Source organism: Chroicocephalus ridibundus, chromosome 11 (assembly GCF_963924245.1).
Source record: "Chroicocephalus ridibundus chromosome 11, bChrRid1.1, whole genome shotgun sequence".
Classification (NCBI taxonomy): domain Eukaryota; kingdom Metazoa; phylum Chordata; class Aves; order Charadriiformes; family Laridae; genus Chroicocephalus; species Chroicocephalus ridibundus.
The window spans coordinates 5003801-5020747 of record NC_086294.1 but is presented as its reverse complement, the minus strand read 5'-3'; the positions used below and the strand labels follow the sequence as shown (position 1 = coordinate 5020747).

Genomic DNA, 16947 nt, shown 5'->3' with positions numbered 1-16947 from the left:
GTGGCATTCAGTGTAATGCCTTTGTTAGGAATAATTTGCAAAAGACATGAGCAAAGCTTTTCATTAGAGGGAATAAGGAGAAATAAGGAGCTGGACAGGATTCTTCATAGTGTTAGCCATTTTTTTTTCTACCTGTTACTCACAAACATCTCATGTGTTGGCTACTGTTAGGCTATGGAGATTTGCAGGTTTACTGGTCAAATTTCCCTGCTTTCACTGATAATTAATTTATTAGGATCCTTTTCTCCTTTCTATTGTTTTATTTTCCTGGAAATTTAGTGCATGAATGGAGAATTCAATATCAAGACTATTATTTGGAGTCATTCCTGGTTTGGTCAGGTGCTTATGTCAAAGGAAAACTTTATTTTGAATGTGAACGGAAAATGTTATTTTAAAAACTTGCTGGATGTGAAGGCAGTAATGGTAAAATATTTTAATATTTTCCACAATCTCTGTTCAACTGTTTGTTTTTGTCTATCTGAAACATTACAAATAATTCCTCGTGCTTTCTTTACAGTTCTTAGTATTAATTTACATGTTGTTATTAAAAAAAAAGTGTATCATATACCCAATGAAGTTCTTTGTTCATTTAATAATAGTATGAATAAAAATTTGTTAATATTTTGGAAAGTGTCAGACTCCAGCATTCAGATTAGGAGTCTATTACACTTTTGTTACTCTCTAAATATAAGCATTAGATCTCTCTGTTGAGAGGAGGAGAGAGGAGAACTTAAAAAAAATAAAAATAGAATTTTTTTTTTTTCCAGACAAACAAAGATTTGGTCACGGGAATGCTTTTCTTTAATTTAAAGTGGGCTTTGAATCAGATCACAGAAGTATGAAATGTGTTTTTAATCTTGATGTGTATGCAAAAATAGCAACTATTGACCTGTATCACTAAGGAAGTAGGAATGCAGTTTTAGATAGTTACGTCACTGTTATAATATTTTTAGCTTTTCCATACACTTTAAGCTAAACATGTATTATTGATTTCTCATGCATCTGAGGGTGTAGGTTCTTAAAATTAAAGAAACTAGACCCTAATTTCTCAAAAGTGTTTTTTGAATATAAGTGATGTTTCAGTGAAGGCCTTTAAAATTCTACCTCGAGGGAAAGCAAGTCTGCTATCTGAAAATGGACTTGTGAGATTTTTCAAGTTGAATTGGTTGCCAGTTTGTCATTTCATGTTGTTTTATAGTTTCTCCAGGATACGCTGGATGCCCTGTTTAATATCATGATGGAACATTCCCACAGTAATGAGTATGACATCCTTGTCTTTGATGCACTGGTAAGAATCAGCACTGAAGGATATTATTTGTCAAAGAACACTATAATTTTGAATGAGCTATCAATTCATTTATTTCAGGGAATTAGTTTTAAAATTTCATCTACAGAACAGATAAACTATTACTGTTTGACTGAAAATCCAGTTTCTTTAAAAACTCTTAAATAGTGGATTATCAAAAATATTCCAGAAGACTAATACCTAAATTTAAAATGTGACTTAATGAAAAATGCTTATTATGTCTATTTCTGTTTAGATATATATCATAGGACTCATTGCAGACCGTAAGTTTCAACATTTTAATACCGTTTTGGAAGCGTATATCCAGCAGCATTTTAGTGCAACGTTGGCATACAAGTAAGTTTATTTTCTCTTCCTTTTTCTTTTTTTCTAAACCTCCACCATCACATGAAAAAAAGTAAACCTTGTTTGTGACTTTTCTGATGTAATTAATTATGACTGTTGTTTTGATGCTCGTGTTTGCTTATCTGGAAACAAACCTCGCTGTGAGAAACACATGTGATTTTAAGTAGAGTTAATTGACTTGGGGTTAAATGATTCTTTGGCATTCATTTTTCTCTTGTCTGAATTTTGCTGTGTCTGAGCACTTCACCTGTACCCTGTCAAATTTGTTAAGAGACTTTGCTGTACAGTCTCTCCTGCTACGTTCCTGGCCTTAACCTGAAATGCTCTAAGTGAGGGCTCAAGGATGTCCTTAACACACTTACCTAGATTTCCACATATTCTTTCACAGCAAACAAACTCATGGTGAAAAAAATTCTTTGGGAACTGTCAAGTCTTCATATGCAGTTCACAGACTGATGTTGCACCAGGAGGGTTTCAGTGCAGTGAACTGAAATTTTTGTATTTGTTATGTGATTTGCTGTGAACTGGGACTATTACTATTTGTTTAATGGTCATGCCAGTGGGCAGGTGGACGGCCTTTTGGTTTTTTGGGTTTTTTGGTTTTGCCTTTGTTTGTTTGTTTTAAGTTTATTCTTGGAGCTTCCAGATAACACCCAGATGGAAAGACATGGATTCATAGAAGAGAATAAAAACTGTAGAGATGTGTTATACAGTAAATTTAATACTGGTTTCCTACTTTATTTAAAAAAGGGTTTTGCGGATGATGGTAGGATAAAATTGCTTTGAATTATGAAGAAAGATAACATCTTCAGTTAGTGCTGATCTTGGGGAAGTGCTATGACATGATAGATGTATTTTTTCATCTACTTAAAGTCTTGTTCTGGCAGCTTAACGGGGTGCCAGATCGAAGCAGAAATTTAATTTGGGATATGAATAATAGATGGAAGACCTTAGCTGAAGGTTTGGAATAGTTGAGGATATCTTGTAGTGTCCTGTGATGAATTTGCATCGGTTCCAACTCAACAGGAAATGTCATGCAGATCATGCATTAGAACATGAGTTTGCTAGAATTGAAAGGCAGTAGCGCACAATCTATCTTTCTCACATTCTAGGAAATTTGAAGTTAACATTATTGAGCTCAGAAAGCTCCAGTGCAAGCTATGTGCTCTTCTTTAATCCTCTTTCACTCCATATGTAATAAGCATGTGTAATTTAATGCTTTATATTGTTGCGAAAGAAGAGAAGGTTGGGTATGGAACCTCTCAGGACAGCCTTATTTGCTTAAAATATTTCTAAGGCTTACCTTTGCTGGGAGTTTCTGATGATTTAATCAAAGTGGCAGAGGCAAAATATTGTTTGATTGTTCCCCAAATCATGAGTTTACTTGGCATCATTGGCTCCATGCACATCATGGAAGATGCACTCTGTTTCAAGAATCATTTATGAAATAAACAAATATCTATAGGTGGCCTAACTCGTAGTTACGAAGGAGATACTGTGTCCCAGACATAGTATGACTATATTATGATATGGTATTTTGGCCAAACTGTTAGATATTTATTCAGTTACTACTTAGTCATCCATTTGCATTTAGCTTTATAGAGCTCTGAGAGGACTTAACATTGACAGATGAGGGACATAGAGTGGACTGCCCTTGCATACATGTTGGATAAATTTTGTTCCAACTCAGTACAAAGCTGTGAATTCACAGGAGCTATTAAAAAGGCTAAACAGAAACAGGATGAGTGCCCAGAAGACTGAGAGGCTGAAAGCATATTTTGGTCCTGTAATGTGAGTTAGGCTAGTGCAGTGGGATTGAGGATGTGTCTTTTAGTTACGCAGATAGAGATGCACGTGCATACACGCACATATGTATCTATATTCTGTGCAGTAGCAAGCAGTTCTTGGAGGTATTATTTGCATGCCAGTATGTTCCAAATATAGTGATTACTTACTAATGTTTTGTCACTCCAGTTGGCGAACTGTTAAGTTTTGTCAACATGCAAGTGCTAGTTTGGTTTTTGTTGGTTGGTTTTCTTTGTTTAGGGTAGGGCATGGTAGGTTTCCATTTTCGTAGTGATGCAAGAAAAAAAAAAAAACCCTAACCATCCTGATTTTAGTTCTTCTTATGGCTATATTAAGATCAAGATTACAACTTTAATATTAGTTTAATGGTTCAAGATGAAAATGTAACTATAAATTAAAGGACTTCTTTTTATATGAGCTTTACACTTTTTTAGCAGGTGTATTTAAAAAAAAGTCACCTTGGAAAGCAAGGCAGTGTTTAAATAACATAAATACTTTAATCAGATATTGCTGCGTACCAGAATGTTTTACTATTTACATGCAGCTAATTTAGAGCATGTAGTGGTGTTTAATCACTGCTTAATGTAGGTAGGCAGAAGTAACATTTTTTGCTAGCTTGTGCATGTATATTGCAAACTTCCATAAAAGTGCTTCCAGAATTGTGGAGTTATGCTGCTGTTTTGAGATTTCCGATTGCTTTCTTGCTTGTGCAGTTAAGAACTTACTCCTCGTTTGTTTGTACTGATAGAATTTGTGCAACATAAATGCAAAAATACATGCAGTATATTTTGTTGTGTGCGCTTGACTAAGCGTAAACATTTATTTAGGGTAGCCAAACAAGTTAGAGAAGTTAATTTTTAAAAAAAGGATATTTTTAAAATGTTTTTTAACTTCAGGAAACTAATGACTGTTCTGAAGACTTACTTGGATACCTCCAGCAGAGGGGAGCAATGTGAACCTATCCTAAGAACTCTGAAAGCGCTGGAATATGTTTTCAAGTTCATTGTTAGATCAAGGACGTTATTTTCACAGTAAGTACTCAGGCTGTTGCCATTTAACTACCAGTACAGTATCAGAAATAGAAGTATACCTGAGAAATAGAAAAAATGGATTCCAGAATAGAACTGTATTTTTTGTTTTTCACGAATAAAACATAAAAGCTGGCAACTGGCCTAACGTACAGGCATTGCTGAGATATTTTTTGGAGAGGGAATCTTAAAAAAATCTGCCTTTCAGTTCGCAGTGTAAGTTTCAGAGATGTATTTAGTAATAGCAGCCATTTTCAAGAGTGATTTTTCTTTGTCATGTGTCTTGGCCGAAGACCAATGGATAGCCAAACATTGCGACAGATGGCTTGAAGCTTGATGCTTGTCCTTGAGTTCATGGTGTTCAGCAGCTCAGACTGTACATAGAACAATGTAATTTTCAGTAATCATTGTCTAACTGAATTTAGAGTTTCAGATCTCCAGTTAAGGAATTTATAGGGAAGACTCAATGGACTAGGTGTGTATAGCTCAGCCGGACAGATGAGGTGTAATATTTACAAGCAGTATTCAGATTTAAGGGAAAAGGCAATGGGGAGAATGAAGGACATGAAAGCTGGAAGGAGAAAAACTACGCTACAGTAATTGTATCCCCCATTTCCTCCCCTAGCCTGTAAGGACTCTCACCATGTCCCACAGATCCCATCCACATCCCATTTCTTGTCTTTTTTTATGCTTCATCTTTTTCCATTTATCCTTAGCTGGTTTCACCCTAATACTTGTTCTTTTGTCCCTCTGCTACATGGCTGAAGATACGCAGTCGCGAACTCAGGACTATATGTAGGCTAAGTGGTTGGATGCTATGTTTGTGGTTGGCAGTCAGCAGCACAGGAAGGTGTTGTATCTGTCTCTTGCTCAGTGGGAGCTCTAATACAGTTTTTCTCTGTTACTGCACAGCCCCTTTTTTCCAGAAAATCCATGTAGGTTTATAGTTTTGTAAATTTAAGCATATTTGATGCATTATGAAATTTTCGTTGAAGTAGGAGTAGATTCAGAAGTTATTTGCTGCTGGTAGATAGTGTCCTGGCTTAAGCAACACAAGGCTAATTTCTAATGCATGGGAAAACTGCACTTTTAGAGGACTCTAGTGTCTGAATTTGTGAAAATATTTACTTTATAGCTAGCTATGGTAAGTGAGATTCAAGGTCTCAGTGTTTTTGAGTTTAGCCAGGTGCAGGGACGTGGAGGAGTGAGCTGCCAACAAGCTGCCAACAGGATTATTTTGTACCATGACTGTCACATTCAGTATAAATTAGAAACTTTGCTGCAAAGTTCTCTCTTTCTTGATGTCTGCGATCCAGAGAACTTCTTGCCCCCATGCCGGGCCTCTGAGGCCTTCCCTTCCTCCTGAAGCCGTAGTGCTCTCGGTGTCCAACATTTGCTATCCACTGCTGGGAGTGCACAGCTTCCTGCTGATAGAGTTGGCTGAGTATAATCCTTGTGTATTTTATATTGGTACTAGGATCAATATTGGTTCTTTAGCATTATTAATGTTAATCATCTAGTCTTATTTTGTTAAATCTGTATATATTTTCAGCCCTCGGATTTCCTTGTTTTTCCCGATTCCCCTTTCTGGGAGGGGAGGGATCATTGGGTGATAAATAATTGTCTAAATGACAATAAATAGTTGTGCGTTTCTCAAACCATAACAGATGGTCCCTTAGAAACATTCTTGCCTCTAGGACCTTAGTATTTATAGATGGATACAGATAAACAAGGTGAAAACCTGTATAAGGAAGGAAATGGTGCTCATGTGTATAAAATATAGCTAGTAGTTCAAAAGCTTAGTTTTAAATCTTTTTAATAGGTCTCATGGCAGAAAAGGACACTTAAAGTTTTGGGTAAGGAAGCATTGTGTAGAGGATTATAGAAAACTTCTTGTATGGATGAAGGTCAGAAGGCAGGGCTTTGTTGCCAGGAGAACTTTGGTCTCCATTTTAATCCCTAGTATTAACTGTCAGCAAAAAGTATGCCTTGGACAGTCTGTAGTAAACTAGGTTATTGCAATATATTGCATATTCAAGTGATGAGCTATACATATCTACTCCCTTTAGTTTTCCCTATAAATGCTTTCACTGGAGGTCTGAAACTCTAATTCAGTTGGACAGTTATTATAGGCTGTAATAGCTCTTGCAAATGGTAGCCTCTGGCAAAAATAACCAAACAGTGGAAAAAAAAAATCACGTGATACTGTATATCCATCTATTGCTGTTGTGATCTAACTTTTTGCAGTCAACTTCTTATTGTCAGGCTAGTCATGAAAAAGAAGAAAATATGGAAAAAAAATGGATTAATGTGTTTTCTTCCTATGAGAAAAGTTAGGATTTACGATTAAAGTACTTTCAAAGGTTGAGATTAGCCTTCTTCGAGGCAAATATTTTGAATTAATAGAGCTGAGAGAGATCTTTAGATCGTTCTCTTATTAATTTGATGGGCTGCTTAAGAAACTAAGATGCCTTGTTGAAAGGTAAGAGACATTACAAAGTGAAAATTGTGTAGGAAAGAGATGAATTAATGACTTCTCATGTTAGATGTAAAATGGGAAACTTTTTATCCTGTCAGGCAGATACGTTGAAGATAACCAAGTTCTACTTTAATTTGCATTCATTCAATCCTGTTGAAGTAAGAGAGAAGTAATGAAAGCAAAAATTCTTTTACTCCAGTCAGCTGAACTAGGGTGACATCTTGCAGCTGTTTATTCACTGACTACATTTTGTAGAAAGGTCATATATATTAGCCAAAGGTTTACATAATACAGACTCTGAAAACATGAAATATTTTCATTGGCCTAAGGTTATTTTCGGTGGTGAAGTTCACGTGTACTGTTGTGATGAAATAGTTTCCAAAGGAAATGATTAATCATCTTTTAAAAATTGCTTTCACAAAAAGTGATTTTAATTGAAATTTAACACAGAAAGTTGAGTCTAATTGGAAGCTAGATGATATGTCAGGAAATAGAATTGTCATTCCACCTGGCTTAAATTAGTCCTGGTGTAAATTTAAGAAGCATGTTTAATTCATGTTGTGTGATGTTTCTGCCTTCCTCCTTGCCCTACAGGTTTAATCAAGAAAGATTCAAATTTCTACTTGCATAAAAAAATAGGTTTAAGAAACTTCATTTATTTTTGTAGCGATGTTGTATAGTCAATAAAAGCTGTGTCAGTGCATTAGCCAAATAACTTTAATAAATAGACTGAGATAGTCACATTGTTACAACTTACATGTACTTAATTCTCACTGAAAAATAACTTTAAATAGCCCTCACATGCAACAATCTCCAGTATGATTAAAAAAACTTGTAGATCAGTTAATCAAAACACAAGCTCCTAAAATACCACTTGATAATTAATAAGATAATTAAAAGATAATAATTATGTAAGTGTGCTTGTACTAAAACTTACTTGATGCCTTTCACATCCAAGTTTTTCTGGTATGCATTTTTTATACAGCTATCACACCTCAGTAGGAATGTACCTCAAGTAGTGTGCATCACCTGTGTTGTATACATGTATATATAATTATTTTTTCCCCTCAAGCCAGTGTTTTGGATCTTGGGGTTCCTTTCCAATAACTGATTTAAGTCTTGTTGAAAACCATTGACCTAAAACAGTGCAGAGGCCATGGGCCTGTATAGTTAACCTCTGTGTTTTCTCCTCCTCAGAGCTTCTTGCTGGTCACCGTATGAATAGCAGTTTTGATTTTTCCTTGCTGTAGACAGGAGCTCTCAATTTGCCTTTAGTTCTCTTAAGGACTTCAGTTTCAAGTTGAAAAGAAAAGCGTGTGACACTGGAATACAGGACTTTAAAAAGAGGGGTTTTTCCTCTTCTGGTAGAGAAGGCAATACCTCGGAGGTGCAGCATTTAGTTCATGTTATCCTACACACTTTTCAGGCTTCTCTTGTTGCCTAGGCTTCCTTCTTAGCTTGTTTTTCTTTGACTTTTGACAGCTGTTTCAGGTAACTAATTTACTGTGACAGCAGTGTTTTTTACAGTTTATGTAATCAGTATTTAGTATTAATAGCTACTATGAACAACACAGGAGAGATAATGTGTAAGTTTCAAACTTTCGGACAGAGAATGAAGAAAAATTGGAGTGAGCTTAATTTAAATGCATTTTTTAACTTAAGCATCAAGTAGAGACTTTTTTCAAAAAGCAGACTGGTTACTGGGGACAGTAAAAATACCTGTTTGAAAAAGTGGCCATAAACAGTAGAGGAAAGAAACAATGTGATAATATGTGAGAAATATCCTAGAGTAGCTCAGTTGTTGCAGAAAGAAATCACAATTACTTTTTTTTTTTTTGCGTATAAGGCATTTTGAAAGTGAAATGACTTTTTTTATATGCTGAAGTCTGGGAGGTGTCACTCTTTAGAGGCTTTTTAAAAAAATTGAAAACGCTTAAGTTGTGGTCAAGCTGAAGAATTTCTACTCAATACAGTGAATAGCATTGGTGAGATATCTATGTACATAATATTGGATCAACTTAAATATATTTTTCAGTTAATATTATATCTGGTACATTTAGAACTATTAAACTTTCTGATTCTGAAAGGATAACCCAATGTGTCTCTCAACAGACTGTATGAAGGCAAAGAACAAACAGAATTTGAAGAATCTATGAGGAGACTCTTTGAATCCATCAACAACCTGATGAAAAGCCAACATAAAACTGCCATTTTGTTGCAGGTTGGTGTTTGCTTGGAAAGAAGTTGTGTTTGGTTTGTTGTATGGTTTTGGTTTGTGGTTTTTTTGGTTTTGTTCTTTTTAAATTGCAGAAAAGACACTCTTAGAAAATTTATCCTTTGTGTTTCTCTTGTAATTCCCCTTTATTGGAAGACCAGCTTGTCTAATAAATTGAAGACTAGGTTGAAAAGGTCAGGAGAAGATACGTTTATATAACGTTATGAATGTAGTGAGTGAAAGAACAAATGTGAAGATCCTGGAGTCTTTAAGGAATCTAATGAAGTGAAGCCTTCAGTGGGAGCTGAATGTTTCATTCTTGAGTTTCTTCAAACAGGGATTCCACCGTCTTAGTTTGAAAAGTAAACTTTATACTATCAGCCTTTTGGAGATATGTTACTTAAACAACTGAAAATAGGGTAAAGGTTTCCCTTTCATGTCAGTGTTAGTTACTCTGTAGCTTTGGAATCTGATGTTTTAAAAAAGTGAGGAAAGAAGGAGCTTTTAAGATCATTAATATATAAAAGCTGGTATTTAATTCTGTATTAAAATGGAAAACTATCAACGCTTCCTATGAAGTAGGAAGCAGACTATTTTATTAGACAACTGCACTATTGATGCTTCATACATTCTTTATGATGAACTCCTTGTGTTTATTTGGCTTGACTTTTCCCTCTGGTTTGGTGTTTTGATTCCTTTTGCTATGACTTATACTAGAGGTGGAAACCAGTGAAAAATTCTGTCTTGAATAAATCCTTATTGGCTGATCTTGAAATTTGTATTATCTGACACTTTGCATGGAGTATTAAGGAGCAACTGCAAAAGAGCTAAAAACCTAAATACTACTTTAATTATATAATACCAGAATTACAGTAATGTTCTAAATGCATTTGAAAGTCATTCAGATACACTCTGTTGTTGTTTGACAATTCTGTAGAGACCTTCCTGGGAATAGTTTGTATGTTTGAAAGACTCTGCATCAGATGCAGGAGAAACTTTGGAGGAAGGAAAAAGGTCTTTACTATAAAGTAATACTGAAAGAGATACTTTATATGATAAAGTCTGTTCTTGTGGTACTTCTACTGTATTAATATGTTAACTAACAAATAGGCCTTGGAAGCCTTTATGCCCTTTGAGAGAGGGATGTCGTGTCACTGCGTTCCTCCCTACCTTAATCTCAAAATGGTTGTGTGGAATTGTCTGTCAGTGTTTCCTCTAATGAGCAGCATAGTCTCTTCTTGAGAGTGACAAGAAATAGTTGTAGAAGACTGTTTTTCTTGCTTAACTGCTGCTGGGATGCATTAATGGGTTTGCAACCAGCAATGCTGACTTTGAAAAGGCTGATGGGTGTGCTTAAAACACATGGTATTGTAACATTAATGGTGGTATGACCTTGTGTGTACTGGTGAATGCTGATTGTGCTTATTGTGATTCCCATATTTCAATATTTGGTGCTAGGTCTTAATATTACACCTGTTTAGCAAAAATATACTGTATCTTTGCTGGTGCTCTTAAGAAATAGTTGAACCTTGAAAATATAACTGAACATCTCTTAGAAGGACTAAACAAAAGATGTCTATGCAAATTTTAATGAGCATATAAACATGTTTTAAAGATAGACTAGCTATTTAACAGTTATGCTTTGCCCAATACCATCTTAAACACGAATATTTTGTTTTTCTAACGAGTGCTGTCAGTTGTGAAAAAATGGATCATATATATTCGTAACAATGGTGCAGTAGTGGGTTTTTAAGTATCTCAATCTACACCAGCTACTGTAAGTTTTCTTTTCAGCTGAAACACTTCGCGGCAGACCTGAGATACTGGTTCATATCATAACTTTGCTGTCGTCCCTACTACTGATAACTCATACAGACATATTTCTGGATGAAACCTACCAAGAGTTTGATTTACATACAGTAAATAAAAACTACTGCATTAATGTTATAAAATTCCATTAGGAGAGGCATGGAATGAGAAGTGTCCCACTGTAGTTAAGTTCCTACTTCTGAAAATAAGTTTGGGGAGAAAAAATAAAAAAGGCCACTCCATCATAAGCTCCATAGGCATGTCAATCATGGTAGCTTTCACAATGGACGATATGTTTTTCTGTGCCTATTTGGAGGAGACTTCAGTTACGATACTTGAGACTCCTACTCTGGTAGCTGGATATAAGTTGTGCATAACAGGCCAGAAGAATGGAGATAACTTCTGTATTGGGTGAGATGGGGCAGAAAGGGGTAGAAATAAATTCATAAGTCTGCCTAAAACCAACACTGATTTCCCTCCCCTCATATTAAGTTTTGGGATGACTGTGGTAGACAACATAGTAGTACAAAGTTAACTTTGCAGGATAAGGGACGGGTAATTATTCAGAGATATTACAAACACGCAGGGCTCCATAGCTGTTATACTTCGCATAACCAGACAGGAAAGTTCAGTGTCTATTGGAAAAATAAAGAAATAATCAGAATATCAAAACAGCCTTAAATCTGTCATATTTGAAGTTATCATTGATATGACTTAAAGTGGAACATAGATTGGTAAGATCAATTGAATAAGTTTAAGTGGATTACACTATGAAGATATCAGAGAAGAAAGTTTTAGGAGCCCTGAAGGATGTTAATTGGGTTTCTCAGGATATTGAAACTTGAAATAAATTAGTTTGCAGAGCCTTGGAATGTGAATTCTTAGCTCTTATTTCACCCTTGATTGTCCAAATACCTATGAGGTTTAGCTTTAGAAGATTTAAAGTAGTATTTTGAAACCTGAAATGTCTGTTGGTCTGTGGTAATAAATTTTTTTTAAACTTGGAACTCAGTATTTTAGTCAGTATTAATTTCCCAGTCATTTCTACTGATAGAAATCATAGTCAGACTTGTGTTGAATATTAATGCAGTCAGGACAAGATTGTTTATAAAATTACATGTCATATGAAACAGCCTAGTCAGTGCCAGAAGCACTTTATTGTTTCAATTTAACTTTATCTTCTGAGTGTAATCTTACTTCCTAATCTGTCACATGCTGTATAAGTATACAAAAAATTAAAAATCTATCTTTTCAATCTTTTGTTCTAAAGCTGGCTGAAGTGGATAGATGCTTCAACTTACTTTACTGCCCAGTCTTTGGGAAATGTAGATATCTAGTTCTGTTTTGCAGTACTGTTTATTTAAGCTTTGAACAGAAGATTGAATTGTTGATTTATTGTTGGTAAATTGGTAAACTGGAAATTTACATGTAAATCCACACTAGCCCTTTTTTTTTTTTTTTTTTTTTTACTTCAGGAATTGGTGGTTACCTCTTTTGTTTAAAGATACAGACAGAATGCTTCTCAACTTCAGCATTTTACTACAATTACGATTATAATTTCAACATCCTAACTTTGCTGATGTTTGAAAGCAGCCATATAAACTGGAGAGAGACCTGATTTTAGGTCCTGGGTTGTTACTTGTCAAGAGATTGGCCCTTGTAGGCAGTGGGCAATCTCCATTAGGGTACACCAGTGTGCGTGTGCAGGGTAAGGGTTCCTCCTTTTAAGAGACTTCTCACAGTTTTTTCTTGTAATTATTTAAAAGAATAGTTTCAGAACTGTCGTGATACTGACTTACTGGTGGTGGCACTGATCTTCCTAGATATTAAACTTTTTTTTTTTTCATTTATTTTGGCAGGGATGATATTACAGGTCTGTTTCATTTATCAGTTGCTTCTCTGTAGCCATTGCAGATGAATTTTAGTAGTTTTAGAGATAGTTTTTCTTAAAGTCTTTATTTCTGAGAATAGACTTCTTGAAATCTGGAAACTTGGAAATAAATTTCTAGCATCTGCAAATAGTTTGGTGAAGGGAGAATCTAGGGGTGAGGGAGTGTAGGGAGGTGTTAGTACCTTCTTCCCTTTCTCTTAGCTCTCAGGGAAAAAGACATCGTATTTCTGCAGATATATTTTGTGTCTGTGTAAATCAACCTAGATTTTTGGGGCATAAAATCTGATTATTTTAAAACTTCAGATTATGTGTTTTTATAAGGTCATACTGTTGATGTCTGATTTGTAGTCTGCATGTGCCCTTTCATTGTCAAGCTTGTGCTTTCAACCTTAAATAACAAATCAAGCCACAGCTTCTTTTCCAAAAACTGTTCTGCCCTCAGATGACACATCACATATGACCTACAGATAGTCTTGTCTGTTGCAAATGTCAGCTATATGCAGCTTGCTCCTAGGCACTGATTTTAGAAAGTAGTACTCCCAATTCTATGCATGTTTTCAGAAACCTTTTATGACATGTTCTCAAGGTTATGGAAACATAAGAAGAAATTGTCTATGGCATTGAAAAGTATGAAAATAATTTAATATAGAGATGCTACCTTTCTCCTCTCATTCTTTCCCACATGTTTTTGATCCATGCGTACTGCTGCAGTAGATGCTAAGAACTTAAAACTGTAGAGATGCATAGATTGCTTAGGAGAGAATAAGGCTAGAAAGGTACTGCTTTCATTGTGGTCTACAGTAGGGAATGGCATAGTAACTTCTTAAAGTTGCCTTGATAGCAAATAAAATTAGACTAAGAAACAGAGCATCGATGATTTCTTAGAGTGTTCTTTTCATCTCATGGGTACTTGAATTTCATGAATATGTATAATATAATATTGCAAAAGAGGGCAACTAAGAAAATAAGCTTGGTCAGGAGAAAAGGTTAAAATAAATTTAACAGTATATTGTATATGTAGGAAATAATTTTCTGCAATGCTCTGGGTTTATCTGTATCCCACTTAAAAAAATTAATCTCTAAGGTCTGCAGAATGCAGAACATCTTGTACTGCTTACTAGGAGATTTTTATGACTTCATTAAGGGCAGCGCTCAATCGTGTCCATAGTGCATCGTTTGAAGCAATTATTGCAAATGAAACTTGGGAGTTTTAAAGAATGCAAGGGATATGCTTGTTATTGTACTTCAGTTGGTACTACAGAGCTGCAGAGAAATGGTAGATACAGCCTCCTCATACAAGTGCAGAATAGGGAATATGTGGGAAGGCAGATGACAGCAGACAGCACAATAGAGCAAGTGTCAGGGGAGTACTGCTTGAAATATTTTTTGGCCACTGGTGGCCCTGTCCTTTATCAAACATCTTGCACAGTAACTGTGAATTGGTGTAAAATGAAATTCAGATGCTGCTATTGTACGGTATCTTCATATAGTATTTATTGCGTGAAGAGCAAGGAACAACACATTGCTGAAGTAAAAGTGGGGCTAGGATGAGTTTCTAGATCACAACAGGTATTTGAACGGGTGTTTTAGATAGCCCCAATGTTTCACAGACTTGATTTTTTTTTTTTAAGCAAACAAACGTTTTTCCCCAACTATTTCAAGGAGCTAACAATGGTTAAGATCAGTAGAAGATAGAATCTTTTTGTTGAAGTGGCAAAAGCATTTTAAACACTGCTTTGACCTTCCCAGGATTATGTATGAATGTGGGAATGATATCTGCAGAGGAATGACTTTTTATCTGAAGGCATCTTAAGCCAACATTGAGCCAGTTTGAAATACCATACACATCCTTGCTGCAGGCTAAAAAATTCTTTCTTTTTGAATCAAGACCTGAATAGTTCTCTTTTTTTGTTTGTTTTAAAAGTTGTCCAGTGCAGTGGAAGCTTGTAGAAACAAAATGATAGCTTTATGGTGTGTAAAAGGTCTAAATGAGAGCCAAAGCAAGCTGTGCTCTGATTGTCTTTATTCTAACCTCCCTACCCCCTGTAAAGAAGAGATTAAGTTTTTAACAAGGAGCTTGCTGTTTAGAGACACAGGGATGTATGTATTCTAGATAGGCTTCATTGTAACCCTTTTCCTGAGTGGCTGTTTCGTCTCGGAATGTTTCAGTATAGAAGCACTGTGATGTTGATAGCTATTGAGGGAAGAGTAGACAGCTTCACATTTAGTGACAAAGCCAAAAGCTTTTCAAACCCTCAGCACATTAAAATTTCAAATTGGTACCTGGAAAGAAAAATACTTCTTCCTTGGTCTTTGTAATTTCAACCGTATATTCATACTAATATTCTCCTACTGCTTATTGTGGTTTTGATGTGCTTAGTTTCCTGTTGGCCTTGCCATGCTCCTTACACTCCCTCTCACGAGAAATACTTGAGTAGGCTCTGCTTTTATGTTGTATGTCTTAATGCACTCTATCGCAACTGTTGTCTTATCATTGGTGTACATAAATTTATTGTCCTGAACAAGCTGGCATATTGGTGCTCTGGGGTGACTTGTATGTATTTCACGTGTTCAATTTGTGCATTTGCAAGGCTCATTCATGAAGTTTTTGTTTAAACTAATCTTTGTATGATAGTTCAAATGATTCCCGTTGTTTGAAACCAAGTTATAAAATCTCAGGAAATGCAAATTCTAATAGTTTGTTAGAGGTTTTGTCATGTTTTGTGGCTGAGATTCAGTGACTTGTTGACTTCATGCAATATGGTTCTGAAAAATACACATTGAGTTAGAATTCACTGCACAAGACCAAACATTAGTTATTATTTCTGGTCTGGAAATATTTCAGCGTTGCTTACCCTTTTTATCTTCAGTTAGGAAAGGGATGAAAGTGGCACAAGAAATTATAATTGGTCTGTTTCAAAAGGATAGCAGGCATATGTTTGTTCTGTTTTATAAAAATCCAGACCAGTGTGGTTTTGCATCATATGGAGCACTCAGTTGATGTAGCATTCCCATGGCATACCAGCGCTTTTTTTCCAGTTCCTGTTTTATGTTTCAGTTACAGCTCTTGGTAGGGCTTCTGCTGTTGTGAGAATTGGTCCTGTGAGTTTTTTGTGGACTCCAGGCAGTTATCTAGATTTTCTTTTTTTTTTTTTTTGTTTTTGTTTTTCGTTTGTGTAGGATGAAGACTTAGATGTCATGATTCAAGAAGGCTTTTGGGACTTGACTTGCAAACTACCTCTTGAGTTTCCTCTACAGAAGAGAAGCATTTAGCTTAGTGGTTAAAACTGGAGAATCTCTTATGACATATAGCCATACGTGTTTATAAGCAAGATGTAGCTTTTTGCTCTGTCATGCTAAAATCATTGACGACTTCTGTTTCTTTGTAGAAACTATCAAATCACTTCACAGCAGTGGTTTCTGAAACCTGGTGTGAGAGATGGAACCCGATCTTATAGTATTATTTTGAAAGCGTATAACTGTGAAACCAGGAGTGTTTTCACTTAAAAACAATGCTAGGTCTATGTCTAGGCAAGCATAAGTGGTCAAGAACTTACCTAGATGAGCGCAGTGTAGAACACTTTCTGATAATTTTTGGAGTTAGTAGCTTACTTTAGGTTTATGTAGTTTGTTTTACCCTATTGTAACTTAAATTTCCTTATGCTGAATTTAAGAGACATAAGTAGTCAAGAATTGTGTTCCATTGGTTCCAGGCTTACGGTCTTTTTAGACTTGCTATCATGTATAGCAGTAGTTCATAATTAAAAATCACATTTGCTTGTATTTAGTTCAGTTTATCCCTTATTGTAGTTTAAAATATGTATAGACTTCAGGGGCTAGTGGAAACATACTTGTGTTGGGACTTTTTAAAATTTGTTTGGGTTTTATGCTTCGCCAGTATAAAACGGAAGGTGTCATCTTTACTGTTTTGTTACAATCCCTATAAACAAATGACATAAAGCAAGAGTTACTCCTGTTTTCATGGTGGGTACTGTACTCCACTATTCTGAGTGAGAAGAAATGGTGCAATTTCAGCATGCATTTATTGGATAACTTGTTTAATCCATC

The 16947-nt window shown here is 35.5% G+C and overlaps 1 protein-coding gene across 1 annotated transcript in view; it reads left to right on the top strand.

Moving 5' to 3' along the window:
* Positions 1-16947, top strand: part of DOCK2 (dedicator of cytokinesis 2) — a 196618-nt gene that overhangs the window by 33126 nt on the left and 146545 nt on the right. The window contains exons 20-23 of the mRNA XM_063348870.1: positions 1199-1288; positions 1542-1642; positions 4354-4488; positions 9077-9185. Of these exons, the coding sequence (XP_063204940.1) occupies positions 1199-1288; positions 1542-1642; positions 4354-4488; positions 9077-9185 (435 nt within the window). The remainder of the gene's footprint in view (positions 1-1198; positions 1289-1541; positions 1643-4353; positions 4489-9076; positions 9186-16947) is intronic.